The 16,927-nt window shown below is 41.4% G+C and overlaps 2 protein-coding genes across 2 annotated transcripts in view; one reads left to right on the top strand and one right to left on the bottom strand.

Moving 5' to 3' along the window:
- LOC104529058 (mitogen-activated protein kinase 15) overlaps positions 1-4,270 on the top strand; it is a gene marked incomplete at its 5' end in the record, with an annotated part of 6,256 nt that extends 1,986 nt beyond the window's left edge. Inside the window, 5 exons of the mRNA XM_010173241.1 lie at positions 275-412; positions 655-760; positions 1,075-1,375; positions 1,888-2,039; positions 4,064-4,270. Coding sequence (XP_010171543.1) covers positions 275-412; positions 655-760; positions 1,075-1,375; positions 1,888-2,039; positions 4,064-4,270 — 904 coding nt within the window. The remainder of the gene's footprint in view (positions 1-274; positions 413-654; positions 761-1,074; positions 1,376-1,887; positions 2,040-4,063) is intronic.
- A 4,595-nt stretch (positions 4,271-8,865) lies between these two features.
- Positions 8,866-15,449, bottom strand: SACK1H (scaffolding CK1 anchoring protein H). Its single transcript, XM_010173240.2, is given in 5 exon segments — positions 8,866-9,786; positions 9,788-11,590; positions 13,332-13,456; positions 13,815-13,979; positions 14,991-15,449. Coding segments are annotated over 5 exon segments (3,384 nt in total). The 5' UTR covers positions 15,438-15,449; the 3' UTR covers positions 8,866-8,942.
- Positions 15,450-16,927: the final 1,478 nt, after the last annotated feature.

Genomic DNA, 16,927 nt, shown 5'->3' with positions numbered 1-16,927 from the left:
TTCCACTGAAACAAGAGAAAGACTAGACTTGCAAGTTAGGCACTTCATGTAGGTTCCTGGCGCTAGGAGGGAGGCATTCAAACCTAATCAAAAGTGTAAAGGAATTTTACCATATTCACAGGCCTATACTTTCGAGTGTTCCAGGATTATGACACGCTATTTGTGAGTGAACCCTGGAGTTCGGTGTCACCTTGATGCGATTCCCAGAACTGTAATTCATGCCTTTACTGTGAATTAGACACTGGGAGCTTATATCAGTGTTTCTGACTTCTAGGCAGCGAGTAACATTTGAGGAGATTTTACCATCCTCTACTCCGTTGCCTGCCTTGGATCTTCTGAAGAAACTTTTAGTATTTAACCCTGATAAACGTCTCACAGCAGAGGAGGCTCTGCAGCATCCTTATGTGAAAAGGTGAGAGTAATACCTATGTGCAGTTTCTCCTGATGTCTTCTGCAATGTTATAGACCTGCTCTTGACACAAGTTTTCTTATATACATGACAGAAAATAAAAGGACAAAGCTAATTATTCATTTTCTCTAACCCTATTCACACTAGAGCTCACACTAGATGATTTAACAATCCTGTTTAACATACTGATCTGTGGTGCCATTTCTAGGCTTTGTGAATTACATTATGTGTTACTATCTTCTTAGGTTTCACTGTCCTGACAGGGAGCCCTCTCTGGATTATGATGTGATTCTTCCTTTAGGTGATGATATCCAGCTGCCTGTGGCAGAATATCGCAATAAATTATATGAGGTACTTATCCTATTTTCCAAAATCCTAATCCTCCAGATAACCTGCCATTCTTCCACACACTTAACGAATTCCATCATTTTCTTCTATTTGTGTTCCCCTAGGCTTTCCATACATGCTCACAGTTACATCTTGGTGTTTCTTATCAGTCAGTTCCATACTGTAATAATTTTTGAGAGGTCTGAATGAATTTTAAAATTATACTTGTTACCTATCCTGTGTAATGAATTGCAGTTATTTGTAAGTCTTTTATGTTTTTTTTTCCTCAGCTCTGCTGTGTAGCTGTTTTAAGTCTATCCAACTTCTCCTTTCTGTAGATGATCCTTGAAAAGAAATTAAATAGCCATCCAAAAGAGCAAGTGCAGAGAGAAAATGTCCAACTAAGTCAGTCTGAATCCAGGACACTTCTTCCGAATTCCAGTTCTGTGACTCTGTCTACCAGGAAAGGCCAGGAAGAACCAATACCGCCTGCTATAAAAACTTCACATGTGCATGCTGGAACTACAACTAGTGTCCAGCCAGAAGTACCACGCAGGAATGAAGATTTAGCAAGAACTTTATGTCAGAGATCAAAGATCAATGTGATATACAATCCCATAACACACACTGCTGTTGAAAGTAGGTACTACACTCCTACAGTGCAATTAATCCACCATGAGGCGTTATTATGGAGAAGAAAGAAGAAAAGAGATTGAGTGGGGAAAAAGAAAGAAGGGGAATTCACATGGCAAAATGAGAGGGTGAAACTGTGGGAGGAAAATTACAAGAACAAAACACTGTTGAATGAGTTTTGAGTGTATGACATTCTCTTTGTCTCTTTCCTGCCTCAGTCTTGATTCTGTGTTCCTTTCTGTTTTCTCTTTCCTTCTCTACTGTTGTTCTGTTTTCTTCTCTCTGCTGTTTCTTCTCTCTTCTGTTTCTTCTCTCTGCTGTTATGTTTTCCCTTGCCCTTTTGAACTGCTTTTGTTTACTACTACATTCCAGTTTTGTTCTGAATATTTTTGTTCTGTTTGTGAGATGAAGCGAGGTGGCAGGGGCTGACTCAGTTTTTATATTCTGTCACTGCAGCAGTCAGTGTGTTCTGTGTGCTCATGTTTTACCTACTTTCTCTCATGTGTTTTCTTCTGCAGATAATCCAAATTCTGGTCCTATGATGAGGAACTGTTCCATGCCACCTTCTCAAATGGCCAGAATCTCCAACATTAGGAAAGTGGGGAGACAAATCACAAGGGCAAATGCAAATGCTCGGCTGCCTCCTACAAATGTACAGAACCTTTATATTGTGAGTAGCAGTCCTACAAAAAAAATACCCTTAACTTTTCATGGACCAAAATTATATAGACACAAAATTTGCAACTTTGTAAAGATACTGAAATGAGGGGCAAGACATCTTGCTCTGTGAGTGGCTAAAATGATAATTTAAAAAAAATTACTTATGACAAAGATATACACTGCAATTTTGTTGCTTGTATGTAGTGTTCGTCAAACAGTATCAGTAACCTAGTTTGCTAAGGCAGTTGGGCTTGTATAGGGTATGTTCCCTTTACCAGAGAGCTGAAGAGTGTGCTAACTGAAGAGTTTCTGCTAGTAGGGCAAATAACTAGACGTAACTTGCATATTGCAGTCTTCAGTGTTGCCGTACCTACATTTCATACCTGTTTTCTCTAAGTTTATGACCCTAAGTTAAGTTCTGTGCGTAAGGCAGAGTGTTGACAGGAAGACCATCTATAGTAATCACCAGGAAACACCAAGGGCACAGATGTGGCTTAAACCTTACATCTCCAGCATATGTAATGCTGATCTTCAGCTAACTTTCTCCTGTAGTTTTAAGTCTAACCCCAGTCTTTCAAAAAACCTTATCACCTGTGACTCAAGCAGCAAGAGTGGCTATAGGTTTATGCAGGAGTTCTGCAAATGACTGCTGAATTTAAGTATGGGAATTATGTACTTCAGCGAACATGAATACAGCCCTTTGGTAAATCTAGATCTCTGCCTCATTAGTGGTATTTTTTTTCACAAAGATTAATTGTAATGGATCGTATATGTCAGCTAACTGTAATCAAAAGAAAAGTAAAATTATCTCTGCAGGTTCTCTGCCTCTACTGCTTTTGCTCATTTTGAGGTTTTTAACGCAATGTCTTTTGAGATGTGCTGAGATATATGACTTTTTTTTCCATTGTCCTTTTTCTAGAGGATAGGCTAATTTCGGACTCCATTCTACTTTTAATTTTATCACTTCAGACAAGTGAGGATTTGAACACCATTTCAGATTACCACATTGTTCAGTTTGTCAGCAGCACCAAAAACTCCCTTTGACTTTGAGAGTCACAGATCAGTTGCTTTTACATTATCTTCAATGATGGCTTGTCCTGTCCAAAGTGTGTAGATAGCAAACTCTTTTTTTTTAACCAGATTGAGATTGTTGGATATTCCAAAATTAGCTGGAGAATTTGTACTACCTCTGTAATCAACCTGATGGACTGCTGTTGCTGAACAGTGAGGGTTTCAGTCCTGTCCTCTCTGCTTTTCCCTCTTCCCTGTTCTTGGCCACGCTTCCCTGTAAAAGTTCTTGTCCTCATTGGTTTTTAAATGACCTCCTTGCCCCTGCTTTTTCTTCTTCCTGAGCTAGTCATCTTCTGACTAGCTCAAGGAGAGTCTATCTAACACAAGGTGATCAGAGAAAGAATATGGAACGAGGCACCACAGATTACCTTTTTTGTGACACTAAAGATTGACTTCTTTGTTGTGAGACTTTCTCGCATCCCCATAAAAGAATACTTGAGTGTCTGTGTGCTGGAGCTCCAAACCATTCAAATGTATTGTAATGTATTACAGATTGTAATTTATTATCAGCCTTTTCCCACAGGGGCTGGTAAACACAAGCTGTATCTATATGCAGCTTCCAGCTCAGAAAGTCATCAAGCCTTTTGATTGGCAGAAGCCAAGAGGATATACTGGGGAATGATGATGATGATCTGTCTTTTGTACATACATTTGTACAGCCACTACTATTGAAAACAAGATACTAGCCAAACAGGCCTTTGGACTTTTGCTCCAGTGCACCATTAGTTTGTCCTATCTTGCTCCAGTGCCACTAGCTCATTCTTGATACCCCCGTTCTTAAGCCTTTCTCCCTCACATCATTCTCACCATCCTATTCTTGGATCTTACTAAACAATCTATTTTGTTTATTATTCATATAACATTCATAATCTGTCCTGCTCCTCAGCTGAAGCAGAATCTGTGTTTCTTCTTTGTTTTAGAAAGCTGATTACATGTTACTATCGGCTTTTCTTTCTTGCACAGAATCCAAGAATTACTCAGTTGCACAGCAAAGATGTTCGTCCCCTTCTGAAGTCCAGTAAAAAGATGTTCCAGATTACTGCAAATATGGGAGCTGCTGGTGATCCGAAAGCATCGATGGGCAGTTACTCCCAGGCATATGGAACCATATGTAAATCTGCCCTGCAGAGTCTCCCAATATCAAAGTCCTCTCAACAACATGAGCAGTGAATATGGAAGTGTTCTAACCAGGTGAAGTACAGCTCATCTTATCAGTTCCCTAACTCAGCCAGTAACAGCAAGTGAGAGCAAAATATGACAGGTATTTGACAGTTACTTTGCACTGAACAATGTAATACTTTCCTCTAGACAGACCAACAGGATAGAGAATCTAATCCCTTTGCCTTCCAGTCTTAACAGACAAGGGCACAGCACTATTTGCTCCATTACCATAAGAACAATGAACGCCATCAGTTCATATTCCTTGTTTGAACTAGTGCAAAGAATTACAGAAAACTGCAATATTCTGATACTTGAATGTATTCAAACCTATTCAAGGCCTTTAGATGTATTCAGGGCCCATGTGAACCTCATGAAGTTCAACAAAGCCAAGTGCAAGGTCCTGCACCTGGATCAGGGCAAGCCCTGGTATCAATACAGGCTGGGAGATGAAGGAATTGAGAGCAGCCCTGCAGAGAAGGACTTGGGGTTACTGGTGGATGAAAAACTGAACATGAGCCAGCAACGTGCGCTTGCAGCCCAGAAAGCGAAGTGTCTCCTGCGCTGCAACAAAAGCAGCGTGGCCAGCAGGTTGAGAGAGGTGATCCTCCCTTTCTACTCAGCTCTCGTGAGACCCCACCTGCAGCAATGAGTCCAGCTCTGGTGTCCCCAGTACAAGAGAGATGTGGACCTGTTAGGGCAGGTCCAGAGCAGGGCCAAGAAAATGGTCCAAGGGCTGGAACACTTCTGCTATAAGAAAGGCTGAGAGAGTTGGGGTTGTCGGCCTGGAGAAGAGAAGGCTCTGGGTATATCTTACTGCGACCTTTCAGTACTTAAAAGGGGCTTATAAGAAGGACAGAGAGAGACTTTTTACCAGTAACTGTAGTGACAGAACAAGGGGCAATGGTTTTGCACTGAAAGACGGTAGGTTTAGATTGAAAATAAGGAAGAAGAGTGGTGATAACACTGGACCAGGTTGCCCAGAGAAGTTGTGGATGCCCCATCATTGGAGGTGTTCAAGGTCAGGTTGTATGGGACTTTGAGCAACCTGGTCTAGTGAAAGATGCCCCTGCCCAAGGCAGAGGGGTTGGACTAGATGATCTTTGAAGGTCCATTCTGACCCATTCAGTGATTCTTTAGCAGTTTCAGGTGCATTGCCTAAATGCAGATTTTTTTCTTGATGAAAACAGGTAACTAAGTGTTCTCTGAAGACCAGGAAGACTAAACTCTTGACCTATTCTTAATGCCCTTTATTTTGTTTTCCACTAATTTCTATGACTCTTCTGGGGTAAATGAACATAATCGGTGGTGGCTTATTTACAGAATCACAGAATGTTAGGGATTGGAAGGGACCTTGAAAGATCATCTAGTCCAATCCCCCATTTATTTTCATTAAAATCAAGTAGAAAAGCATTTTAAATATAGGTGGGTTCTGTTACAATATTTAATAGCTTACCTACCATGTAATATTGTAATAATAAATACTTTATATTGCACTACAGAAAATATGTGTCTTTCAGTCAATGTTTGCTGTGTGTGAAAGGGAAAAATAGAGGGGTATCTTGTTCAGTGAATAATATGTTAATTTTTCTTTCTTTCAGAAAGCAAGATGAAAAGATGAAAGCATCTTCCAAGAGATGCTATTGCTGAAACATCATGAAGTTGTTACCAGTCCACAGTGGGGCTATAGTAAACTTTAAAACTATATGCCTGTTTTAATGCTGATTTTCGATACATTCTGCTCATTAACTTGAAGTCCTTATAAGAAGTCTCTGTCCTTGAAATTTTACTCCACCTATGATAAACGATTGTTATTCCAGAACGTTGGGACTACAGTTACAGAGGGGATTCAGGCACTAAATTCCAACATGTGAGTACCACTGCCATCAACAGAAAGTTTCTCTTTTAGTACCTGAGCACCAAAGTTTAGTTAAGTAAAAAACCAGTACATTCACTTCTGGTACCAGATGTGGTCACGTAAGTCTGGTAATACTAGGGTGCTAGGAATGCAGCTAACAGGGAAGTCCTGGTTTATTCTGGTATATTCATAAAACAGGCATTTCCTGTCTATCTCAGGTACAGGCAGATATAGTAAATGGCAATGTCAGGGTGAACATGTTGTGTAAGCAGTGCTCCGTGCAGCATGTTGGCTCTTGTCAGTCTAAGATGCCAGTTCTCATGCATGGAAAAAGAAGCCTACTGCTTAATTCAGGGTTGTGACTTCCACTGAAAGCCTAGCACCTTGCAATTTGATGATATAATGCAACATCTAAGATCCTCTGTGAACCTAGTCTCAGACTGAGAGGTGATGGACTGTAACATTAACTTTTTATTAATTGAAATGGCTTATTACCAAGTGAATTAGTTATTCTGTGATATTTGTAAACACCTACAACATCTGATAATCAACATATCGCTAAAAGAGATGAGTCTAGTTCTGTTCAGGACCATACTTTTACACTGAATGCACCACGCTGAGCAAGATAAAATTATAAAAATCTAAACAAATACAGCAAAATTCTAAAATGTTAATGTAATCTGTGACTGTAGAAATAATTACATTTTTAACTTGTCTGTAACAGAACGATGCTGGAGCAGGTAGGTTTGGGAAAGACTGGAGAGGTATGGAATCATGTGAGTAAGAATTACACAAAATAGGGCTAGCATATATATAATAGAATATATATAATATATAGCCTATCTTCCTCTCTAGAGTAAAATAATCTCTATGTGTATCATCTGGCAGAGAACAACTGTATTGCTCATTACAGTTCATTTTGGGACCCACCAATAACTGGATCTATTTAATTACTAAAAGCAGACAAAATAAGTATACATACAGCATTCGTTTATGAATTTGCATGTATGTAACAGATTATGGGTTGTATCTGAAATTATATACATTTATACAATATGGAATAAGTGTAAGAAATCCATTTCAGCTTTTTTCCCAGTATTGGTCACTTCTCTCCTTTTTTTTTTTTCCTTTTTTCCTCTCTTTATTTCTCAGTTTACCTCCTCATGTTAAAATGGTAACTCCTCTTGATTCTTGGAGATTTTTAGCACCATCTGTATTAATATGGAAATCAGCTTAATTTTTTTTTCAGATCAGACAATCTTATCTTTCTGCACATTCATGTCCCGAGTTTTTCAACAAACAGTAAAGTAATAATTAATTGTTACAGATATGTAAATGATATAAAGCCTGTTAAATTATATAAAGCCTGCTACCATGGGAGCTGGCATCCTAAAAAAAAGCTAAAGTTTTAAAGATCCTACTAAAGTTACCTTCAGGAACCGATGCAGTCTCTTGCCTCCATCTATCAGACATGTACCCGAACTAGTTTGCTGAGCTTGCAACTGGTGTCACAAGTGGGTCATCATAAAACCCAGGCTAACGGGAATGGGAAATTCAGAAGCCTAGTTCCATGTGAGAACATTCTTCCCTGTCATCTCTTTAGACTACGGCACAAAGATCGGGGGGAAAAAAAAAAAAACAAATTTGGCAATCCTGCTAGATATCAAGCAGAGACAGTCCAAGATGAGGAGAAAAAACAAACAGCTAAGTAACTCAACAGTATGTACTGCATGTTCTTGATAGCCTCTGTCACTACCTTCTGTCCTGTGAGACACTCTGATGCAACAGCTTGAACCTACAGGCTAATCTGGACTGTTTAAAAGCTGCATGGTTAAGTTTGGTACCAAACTACTACAAGAAAGTTACATGAGATAAAGCACTTCTGAGCTTGAAAATTCCAGCAGCCTTATTCCTTCCAATATTATGACCCCCTTCAGTCCTTGTCTTCACATGGAAAGACGTGCTAACAAATGAACGTCTCCTCCTCACAATCACTTAATGAATTTGAGTGAGATTGACAAGGAAGATACTACTTGGCCAAGACAGCATTTTAGATGCTTAATTAAACTCCCAGCTCAGCTGAAAGGGAGTCCTAAAACCAGGTCTTTCTCCATTAATAGCATGTCAGTTTCCTTTTTTTATGGTCTTTCAGCTGCTGCTTTCAGCTCACCCTCTAAAGCAATGCTTCCATTAGACATAAGGAAACAAACCAGTAACAAAACAGAATCAACAGGCTTAGAAAATGGTAACTATGAACGCTGAGCATGTACTGCTGGACAAGACCATAACCACAGATAAGGGCAAAATGTTGTTTACAATATTTTTTTCTCATGTAAACCTTCAAAACGTGCCTCCTTTATCTGATTTATTAGATACAAAGAAAATATAACTGTACCTGAGAAACAGTTGTTTTGTAAACACTTTTTCCAGTTAATGCATATGCACGTGTCTGTGTGTATTTTTCTGTCCTGGACTGAACTCAAGTGTTGAATTTTCTGGTTTTTATTCTTCCCTTCTGAAAGTGGAATTGTTTTGTCTGATGAAAATATTCCCTGACTGTAACATAAAGAGACTCTTATTTTACTTCTTTGTTTTAAGCATCTTGGCAATTTAATAATTTTATTTGAAACATACTGTGATAAGGTTGCCTGATACCACATGACTTTATTGGGCAGATTGTGCCATTGGAGTCTAATGCTGAACACATTTCCACTCACTAACCACGAAGAGTATTGCCTATGGTGCTTATAGCCATCATGAACAACTAACTTCCTCATTCCCCTTTGACAGTCAGTGATTATATGGAATTAAATAGTATTTCTGTGATCATTTTTTGGTTTTGAAGGTCCCCAGGATTTTGGGCATGAATTTTCCCATCTTCTTGTCTTTGGCATCTGTGTCATATTCCTCTTCACTTTGACTTGTATTTTCATCCTTTTTGCAGAAGACCTCAAATCTACTGTAGACTCGCTTCTCCTTCCGCATATTCTCCATTTTTTTCAGAAGGGTATCTCTATCCTCTGATGGTTGTCGCTGAAGATTTCGTTTCTGGCTCCCAAAACTCTCTGACCTGTGGATGTTACAGCTTTTTTCCTTCTCACCTTTCCTTTCCAAGCTTGTAGTTGACTTAGAAAGATCAGGATTACTAGTGGATGGTAGCTGCTTGGCCAGTTCAGCTCTGTTCTTCTGACTGTTTGCAGAGATTTGTTCCAAAATCACCTTGGTATCATCACGGAGGTTGCTGCTGTACAGGATATTAGCAGTGGATGAAGGAAATCTCCCCTGTGTCGGCTGGCTGCTTTTGGGAGGAAGTGGTGTTGCAAATTTCTGGGTTTTTTCTTCCTCCATCATTTCCTGACAGTCCCCTATGGAAGGTCGTTGGAGAACCACAACCGGCTTGTCTGATTTTCCACTCTCAGAATTGGGTTCCTCCTCCAATTTCTTTTCACCTTTTGGGTTCAAAAGCTGCTTCAGTCGTAGTGACCCTTTTCTTAAAAATTCCATCGGATTTTGTTCTTGTTTTGAAGAGTCTTCCTCAGATTTATTGAGAGAGCTGTCAGATCCTTGACTTCTAGGTAAGTTTTCAAGAACTGATGTGGTGGTACTTGTCCTAATCTGTGGTTTCTTCAGTTCTGGATTGACTAATTTTTGAGCGTCGTCTTTGAATGTTTCTTTCCTTTTTATCTGGAAGAGTCAATTTCTGAGTGTCTCCTACAAATATAAGACTCTCCTTCTCTTGAAGAGCAGGTTTATTCTCTATGGGGTAAAACCGAGATGACAATTTGTCCACCTTAGTGCCGATATGTGCTAGAGGATCTTTACTCAATGTGTCAACAAGCTGGGGGGTTGATAAGGCCATTCCAAATGGTCTGTCAGCTTCTCCATGCACTTTGTAAGTACTGCAGGAGTCTTTGGAGTCTAGAACCCTACTCTCCAGAATCTTATATTGCACAGATTTGGTACATTTCTTCTCTGTGTTCTGTGATTCTTCCTGTAGATAACTGGAAACAGCTTTGGTATGAGTGACTGTAGCTCGCTCTGTGTCTTTGCCCACAGCTTTGTACTTCTCTAAAAGTTCTGCCACTTTAGATGAAGTGGCTGTCTTTATAGTTTCATTGTCTTTTGTCAACTCACTGGATGTTTGTTCTTTTTGGATCATCTGAACCTTTTCTATTGTGGTGTTAGGCTGATCTAACTTGGCAGCACTGAAAATCAGAGAGGACCTGAGTCTTGAGCTCCTCTGTATCAAAGGATTTATTCTGGACCTAAAGGCATCTTGTTTCATTAAAGGAGTTTCTTCACCTACTCTGTCAGGATCTGCAAATTCTTTGGCACTTTCAATTCCCAGTGACTTGCTATTAAAAGACATGGGGGATTTGAATGCTGGGATGAGGTCAGTAGTGGGCTTTGTGAGGGTATCCCCAAGAACATCATTATATGCCTCTGATTCCATAGGCATTGGAAGACCTTCTTCCGGTTCGGACTGGTATGCACTAAGGTATGACGAAATCCTCCAGTTACGTAAACCTGTTCTATTTTCCTGTGTGTTCTTGTCTTCATCTTGGTCCTCATCTTTTTCTTGTAAGAACAGGCGTTGTTCCAGGCTTTGCTTCTGTGTAGGAGAAGTCTGGCAAATAAATTTCTGTCCTATATTCTGCCTTCTTAACATCATTCCCATTGGGCCATTGCCTGCAGGATTCATCTGATCAGAACCATGTCTCACTTCCCTGGAAGAATTTGAAGGTACATAATCCAGCCTTAAGGGGAAACCCTCCTGTGGAAAATTGGATTCAAGTTCAGGGTATCTGGGTCCCTCTCCATAGTCTTCCAGTTCATTGAATCCTGGCCTACCACCTCGGATTCTCTCAAAGAGCCCCTGAGGTCTGCCAGAAAGATGGGGATGTTCAAACTGGTACTGGTAGAACTGATCCTTCTGAAAATGACTAGACTGGATTTTAAATTCATCCATATTGTTCATGAACATCTGCCTGGCATACTGTTTAGAAGAAGCAAAATTTTCAAATGTTCCTTCTGCAAAACTATGTCTCTTAAAAGCATCCAACTCCAACTGCTTGGAACGGAGAAAACCCCTGACAGGATCCATCTGAGAATTCTCCATTTCTACCTTTTTATACATTCGCATGGCCGACCCCTCCACAGTGTGGCGCAACATGTCATCCCGCCTGAAATTTGACAGGAAGTACCTGTCTGGATCAACTCTGTCCATAAAGGAGGGAAAAAGATTCTCATCCCTCTGGAACATCAGGGGTGCTTTTTTTGGAAAGAAAGGCATGTTATTGCCAAAAGGAGTTAGGGCAAATGTGTTCTCTGCCTTTGCCAAGACATTGGCTGGAGGAACAAGAGGTTCGGATTGTGCAAAGAGAATTCGGAATTCTTCATCAAAGCTGGCCACCAGCTCCCCCTGGAAGATGTGTGCAATGCTTCTGTGAATCTTCTCAAAAGACCACATAAAACTACGACGAGAAACAGAAGTAATGATAGTGTATTAGCATCAAGTAACTCCATTGTACCACTTTACATCAAACCATTTGCTTGCCTGAAGAAAATTCTCCTGATACTATTTACTGCTCATTACATGCTGTGGTTCCCAAGCCTCATGGTTATTAATTGATTTGACATTACATCTTTGCAGAGGATTTTACAAGGCAATAAATGACTTCTGTTCTGAAAAAGCCAGTCAGTAGTAACAACAGCAAGAGAACAAGCTGATGATAATCCTTATATGAAAGAGATGTTCCTGCAGTTACTTTGGTTTTTGTAACTAAACTGTTGTGCCCATCCTTAAAAAGAGCAAAAGGATCAACTAGGAAACTACAGCGAGTCAGCATTACCTCAGTCTGAGGGAAAATTGTGGAGCAAATCTTCCTGGAAGCCATTTCCAGGCACAGGAATACCAGAAAGACAACTGGGATCAGACAGTAAGGATTTACTGAGGGCAAACCATGCCTGACCCAGTCTGATCACCTTCTACAACGAGAAGGCTGGCTGCGTGGACAAGGGGAGAGCAGAAAATGGGGGTTTTCTTGCCTTTAGCAAGGATCTCCACGTGGCCTTTACATAAGTATCTTTGTAGCCAAATTGGAACATTGTGGACTTAATGAGTGTGCCACACAGAACAGGAAATCAGTTGGACTGTCAGGCTTAACAGATGGTGGTCGGTGATTTGAAGTCTGGCTGGTGGACAGTTCTAAGTGGTGTTCTTCAGGGATCAGGGCTTGGGGAAATAGTCTTTCACACTGTCATTAACGACCTGGACAACAGGACAGTGTGCACCCTCAGCAAGCTTGCAGATGACAGCAGAATGGGGAAATGGGGCAATTGATGTGCCAGTCAGGGGGCCCTCAACAGGCTGGGAAAATGTGCTGACAGGAACCTCGTGGAATTCAGCAAAGGCAAATGCAGAATCTTGCACCTGGGATGGAACAACCTCATCCCCCAGTACAGGCTGAGGATGATTACCTAGAAAGCAGCTTGGCTGAAAATGACTATGGGGTTTCTGGCAGGCCTTGTGGAGTCTCCCTCCTTAGAGATATTCTAAAACTGTCTGGACACCATCATGGGCCACTGGCTCTAAGTGGTCTTGCTTGAGCGGAGCAGGTTGGAGCAGATGACTGCTGGAGTTCCCTTTCAGCCTCAACCCTTCTCTGACTCTGCAGGAAGGAGGAAGCTGTTCACCATTATGGTGTTTGTCTTCCCAAGTCAAGCTCTGCTTTCCTGGAAATGGCTAGATATCTGCCTGCACAGGGGACGGAATGGATTCTTTCTTTTGCTTTGCTTGTGTGCATCGGTTTGCCTTAGCTATTAAACTCTTTATCTCAACCACAAGTTTTCTCATGTTTCCCCTTCTGATTCACCCCCACATCCTGCTGGGACTAGTGAGTGAACATCTGTGTGGGGCTTAGCTGCCTACTGGGGTTAACCCACAACACCTTATAATTACTGCATCTTTTTTACAGATCATTTACACTCTTGATGTGAAGCAAGCTTGGCTTCCAGTGTCAGGGCTTGTTTAATTGGTGTATCTACCTCAGTTGCAAAATGGTGTATTTTTCCTGAAAATTAATGCTTAGTATCCTTGAGCGAGAAAAGCTTTTGTCACTGATGTTCATTTGGAAGTACCAAAGCAGCACTGCTTTACCAATTAACCAGCCCCTTTCTCACTGAACCTGGGACACGTAACATTGCAGAGCTCACCTGTAGTTGCCACTCAGCACCACCATGCAGTCCACCAAGAGGAATTTCTCTTTCACATGGCCTTTGAAGGACATCCCTGTGCGGCAGTAGTAGGTTGGGCCAGAAACTGTCCTCACCCTTAGGAACTGCAAATCAGACAAGGCACTGACTGAGTTGGAAGCTGTTACTTCCCTCCCCCTGTCCCTCCTTCTTCCCCCTTGCTCTTTTAACTTCCATCCTCCCACCATTTTCTATACTTCAGTTCTTGTGATTCTGGCTGCATACACAATGGATAAACAAAACTGTTTATTAGTGTGTCCTCAGCCCTATATTGTTGTGACAGCTCTCCTAGCTTTCTTCATACTCATCTTTCACTAGGCTCTGGCCCATTTTCCCCTCTCTCAGGTTTTTACTGAGAAAGTGGAAAGAACCCTCTGTGTCCCAGGACATTTTCCCCCACTCAGAATGTGAATTAGGGGCAGGGCAGGTGTTTGGTTTGCTCACCTCCACGTAGTTAAGATTGACTCTGCATTTAGCAGCTGTATCAAGGAAAAGTTGAGAGTTCATTTCATCCAGCAAGATATACACAGGCACTCTGCGAGCAGCAGCATCCAACACCTCAAACAGCAGATCCACATCAGTGAAAATGTCCATCACTATGGCTACCACCTAGGAAAAGAATGCAAGAAAGACATCAGCAATCCGTGCCTGCTTATGTCCTGACCGATAGTGTTCCCCAACATCTCACATTCCAAACTGCACTGCTACACCGTCTCCATTTCAACTTCCTTTTTAAACAGGAACCTTCCTATTTAAAGGTTCCTTTAAACATTGTGGGCCCCAGAACTGGAAACAGAATTGCTGTCTAAGATGCGTATTCTATATGTGAGGGTGAGAGGTGAGGGAAAAACTAACTGCTACTGAGCATCCCCTTATTCATTAATCCACTGATAACAGGTTTGGGGAGTTTTTTTGTCACATAACCACACTGGAAGGTTGTATTGAGCTGCTTGGCCACTACCTGCTCACTCCCTCCAACACACCCGTGCCATTAAACTCCTGGCCAGTGTTCAGTCAGACACTATATAGCTGCATCTATATCCTGATAATATGGGAAGTAGCTTCAAAGCTCTATCTCCCTGCCCTTCCCAACTCTTTATTTTATCAGTATAAATACGTGACAGAAGGGTGTAAGGAAGATGGAGCCGAACTCTTCTCAGTGGTACCCAGTGAAAGGACAAAACACAAATTGAAATATAGGAAATTCCAGTTAAACATAAGAAAAACCTCTTTTACTGTAAAGGTGATTGAACACTGGAACAGGTTACCCAGAAAGGTTGTGGAATCTCCATCCTTGGAAATACTGAAGGACATGTCCTAAGTAACGCTCTCTAATCGACCTTACTTTGAGCAGCGAGGCTGGGCTAGCCTGTCTCCAGATGTCCCTTTCAACCTCAACTATTCTGTGAACTTCTGGTATGTTTTAGCATGGCCTTACACACTTTTCCATGAGACCAGGCTAACTTTGATGCAGTGAACGGTAGTTTTAGAATCGTCCTTCTCCTCTGTCAGGTCCTGGGAGCAAAGTTAAGGGAATTAGCAGAGGACCCGATGCATTCTGATTCATCTTTCGCACACATAATTTTATCCCTGCCTTAGTTGGGCTCTTCACCATCTCACCTGTTGAGCTGCTCGAATCATTCTGCGAGCCTCCTCCTTAATGCTGGGATTGTCCGGGGGTGGTGGTTGCACAAGGGTTGTCACCTCTGTTCCCCTGAACCCAAAGACCATTGGCCAGCCCAGGTCAAGCTCAGGAACAGCGAGGTCTGAGTTCATGGGCCAGTAAGTCCCAGAGGATCCATCCATGTCATTGTCACCTGTGGTGTCTGTGCTACCTTCCTGATTGGCGTACTGGGGTTTCTGGAGATTCTGTATGATGTGATCCACCTCTGAGTTGCAAAGAAAATCGGGGGCTGCTTCTTCTGCCAGGAACCGTTGGTAACTTTCTTTGCCCTCTTCAGTAAGCACATCCAGAGCTAAGCGGTAATACTCCTTGTAATGGGGGGGAAGATAGTTAGGGTCAAGGGGATTGTCCCCCTGTGAGGAGCTTTGAGATCGACGAGCCATGAGGGGAGGGAGAGCTGTAGGAAAAGAATAACCAACAGTGAGAGCAGTCTCACTCCAGTGATACATCCATCCTCATAAAGAGTGAGAGTTAAGGGTTCGTGATGGCAAAATCAAAATGGCAGAGACTGAAGGCACACGGAGTAATGTTGGAGAAAGTTCATTCTGAATGGAGGGGGAGCGTTAAATTAGGCAAAGGTGGAAATCACTTAAGCATTACTTTAACATAGTTAAATGTTTTTGGGCAAAATAAGGAACAAATCAAGTCTGGCAGCACTGTGATGAACAAGGATGATGCATCTAACAGAATGCCAAACTTTCTTTTTTAGGCTGCCAATTGCTAAGCTTGAATTTGTCTTTTGTTTTAAAGCTACCTTTCCCCCTCCCCCAAAGAACAATGCTGCTGGTTATTATCTGGACTCCATTAAAAGTCATTTCCAAATGCTACAAAAATTATTTTCTGTGTGCAATATGGCACTAAACAAAAAGCCTATGTATGTATACAAATCCATCTTCTCAATCCTTATAAATTGAGCAGCATATGAATAGAAGCAAGGTACAAGTGGAATGCAGGCAAGAATAAGAGCATCCTGCTGTTGTAACGTGGTCAGAAGTCAGACAAGTCTTCATGGGATCCATGAAGAAATAAAGACCAGGGGACATTATGTCTTCAGTCTCTTGATACTGAGAAAAATCTGAGCTGAAGGGGCTTATTATTTGACAACTGTCTGTAGGGAACCTATTTGAGACTAAAGATGAAATTTTTTGAGAAAAAGCTTGTCATGCCACAAATACAACTCAGTAAATAATATCCTACTGATCTGCAAAGAACTCCAAAGCACTTTGGTTTCTGACCCTCAATGAATGTCAATACTTGGATGTACTTTTCCTGGGGCCCCAGCACTGACGTGCCAACAGAGGCTTCCTCATAATCAAAACCAGAGCGTAGCTGTCCCTGACCACTCTCGCAGAGTTACAGTAATAGGAAGTGTGAGTACAGAGGGTAAAAGTGGCTGCTATTGTCATTGCCGTCCATCACTTCTGCTCCCAAAATGGAAGGAACTGCCATGGATGTGGGAGGAGGGAGAAAAGACTTCAGGCCCATACTATCACCCTCATTAATCGCTGTAAGTATGAAGCTAGAATAGTTTCAAACAAAACCTGAGTGGACTTTCTTATCCGTCTGCCTGCACAGCACAGATCCGTACTATGTTACTCCTGCCTCACAAGTGTTCCTGCTTCAAACTGGAAATCCTAATAGAGCTGCGTGATACAACAGGAGAAAATATGGTCTTAATATGAAGATAGCAACTGAATCTAACAGGTCCTTGTGCAAAGTGTTTCCATAGATAATTGTAGTCTACACATGTAGACTTCTTTGTAGTCTGAATTGTCTAGGTTTATCTTCCCACTCTAATTCTCATTCTATCTTTTTTCTCTTAAGATAAAAACCAGTCCACCATATACCTCCATTCTGGTGTGCTCAACTCACC

This window comes from Antrostomus carolinensis, unplaced genomic scaffold, assembly GCF_000700745.2.
Source record: "Antrostomus carolinensis isolate BGI_N321 unplaced genomic scaffold, ASM70074v2 scaffold35658, whole genome shotgun sequence".
Lineage (NCBI taxonomy): Eukaryota > Metazoa > Chordata > Aves > Caprimulgiformes > Caprimulgidae > Antrostomus > Antrostomus carolinensis.
Note: the sequence above shows the minus strand (reverse complement) of the source record. Positions and strands in the feature narration are given on the sequence as shown.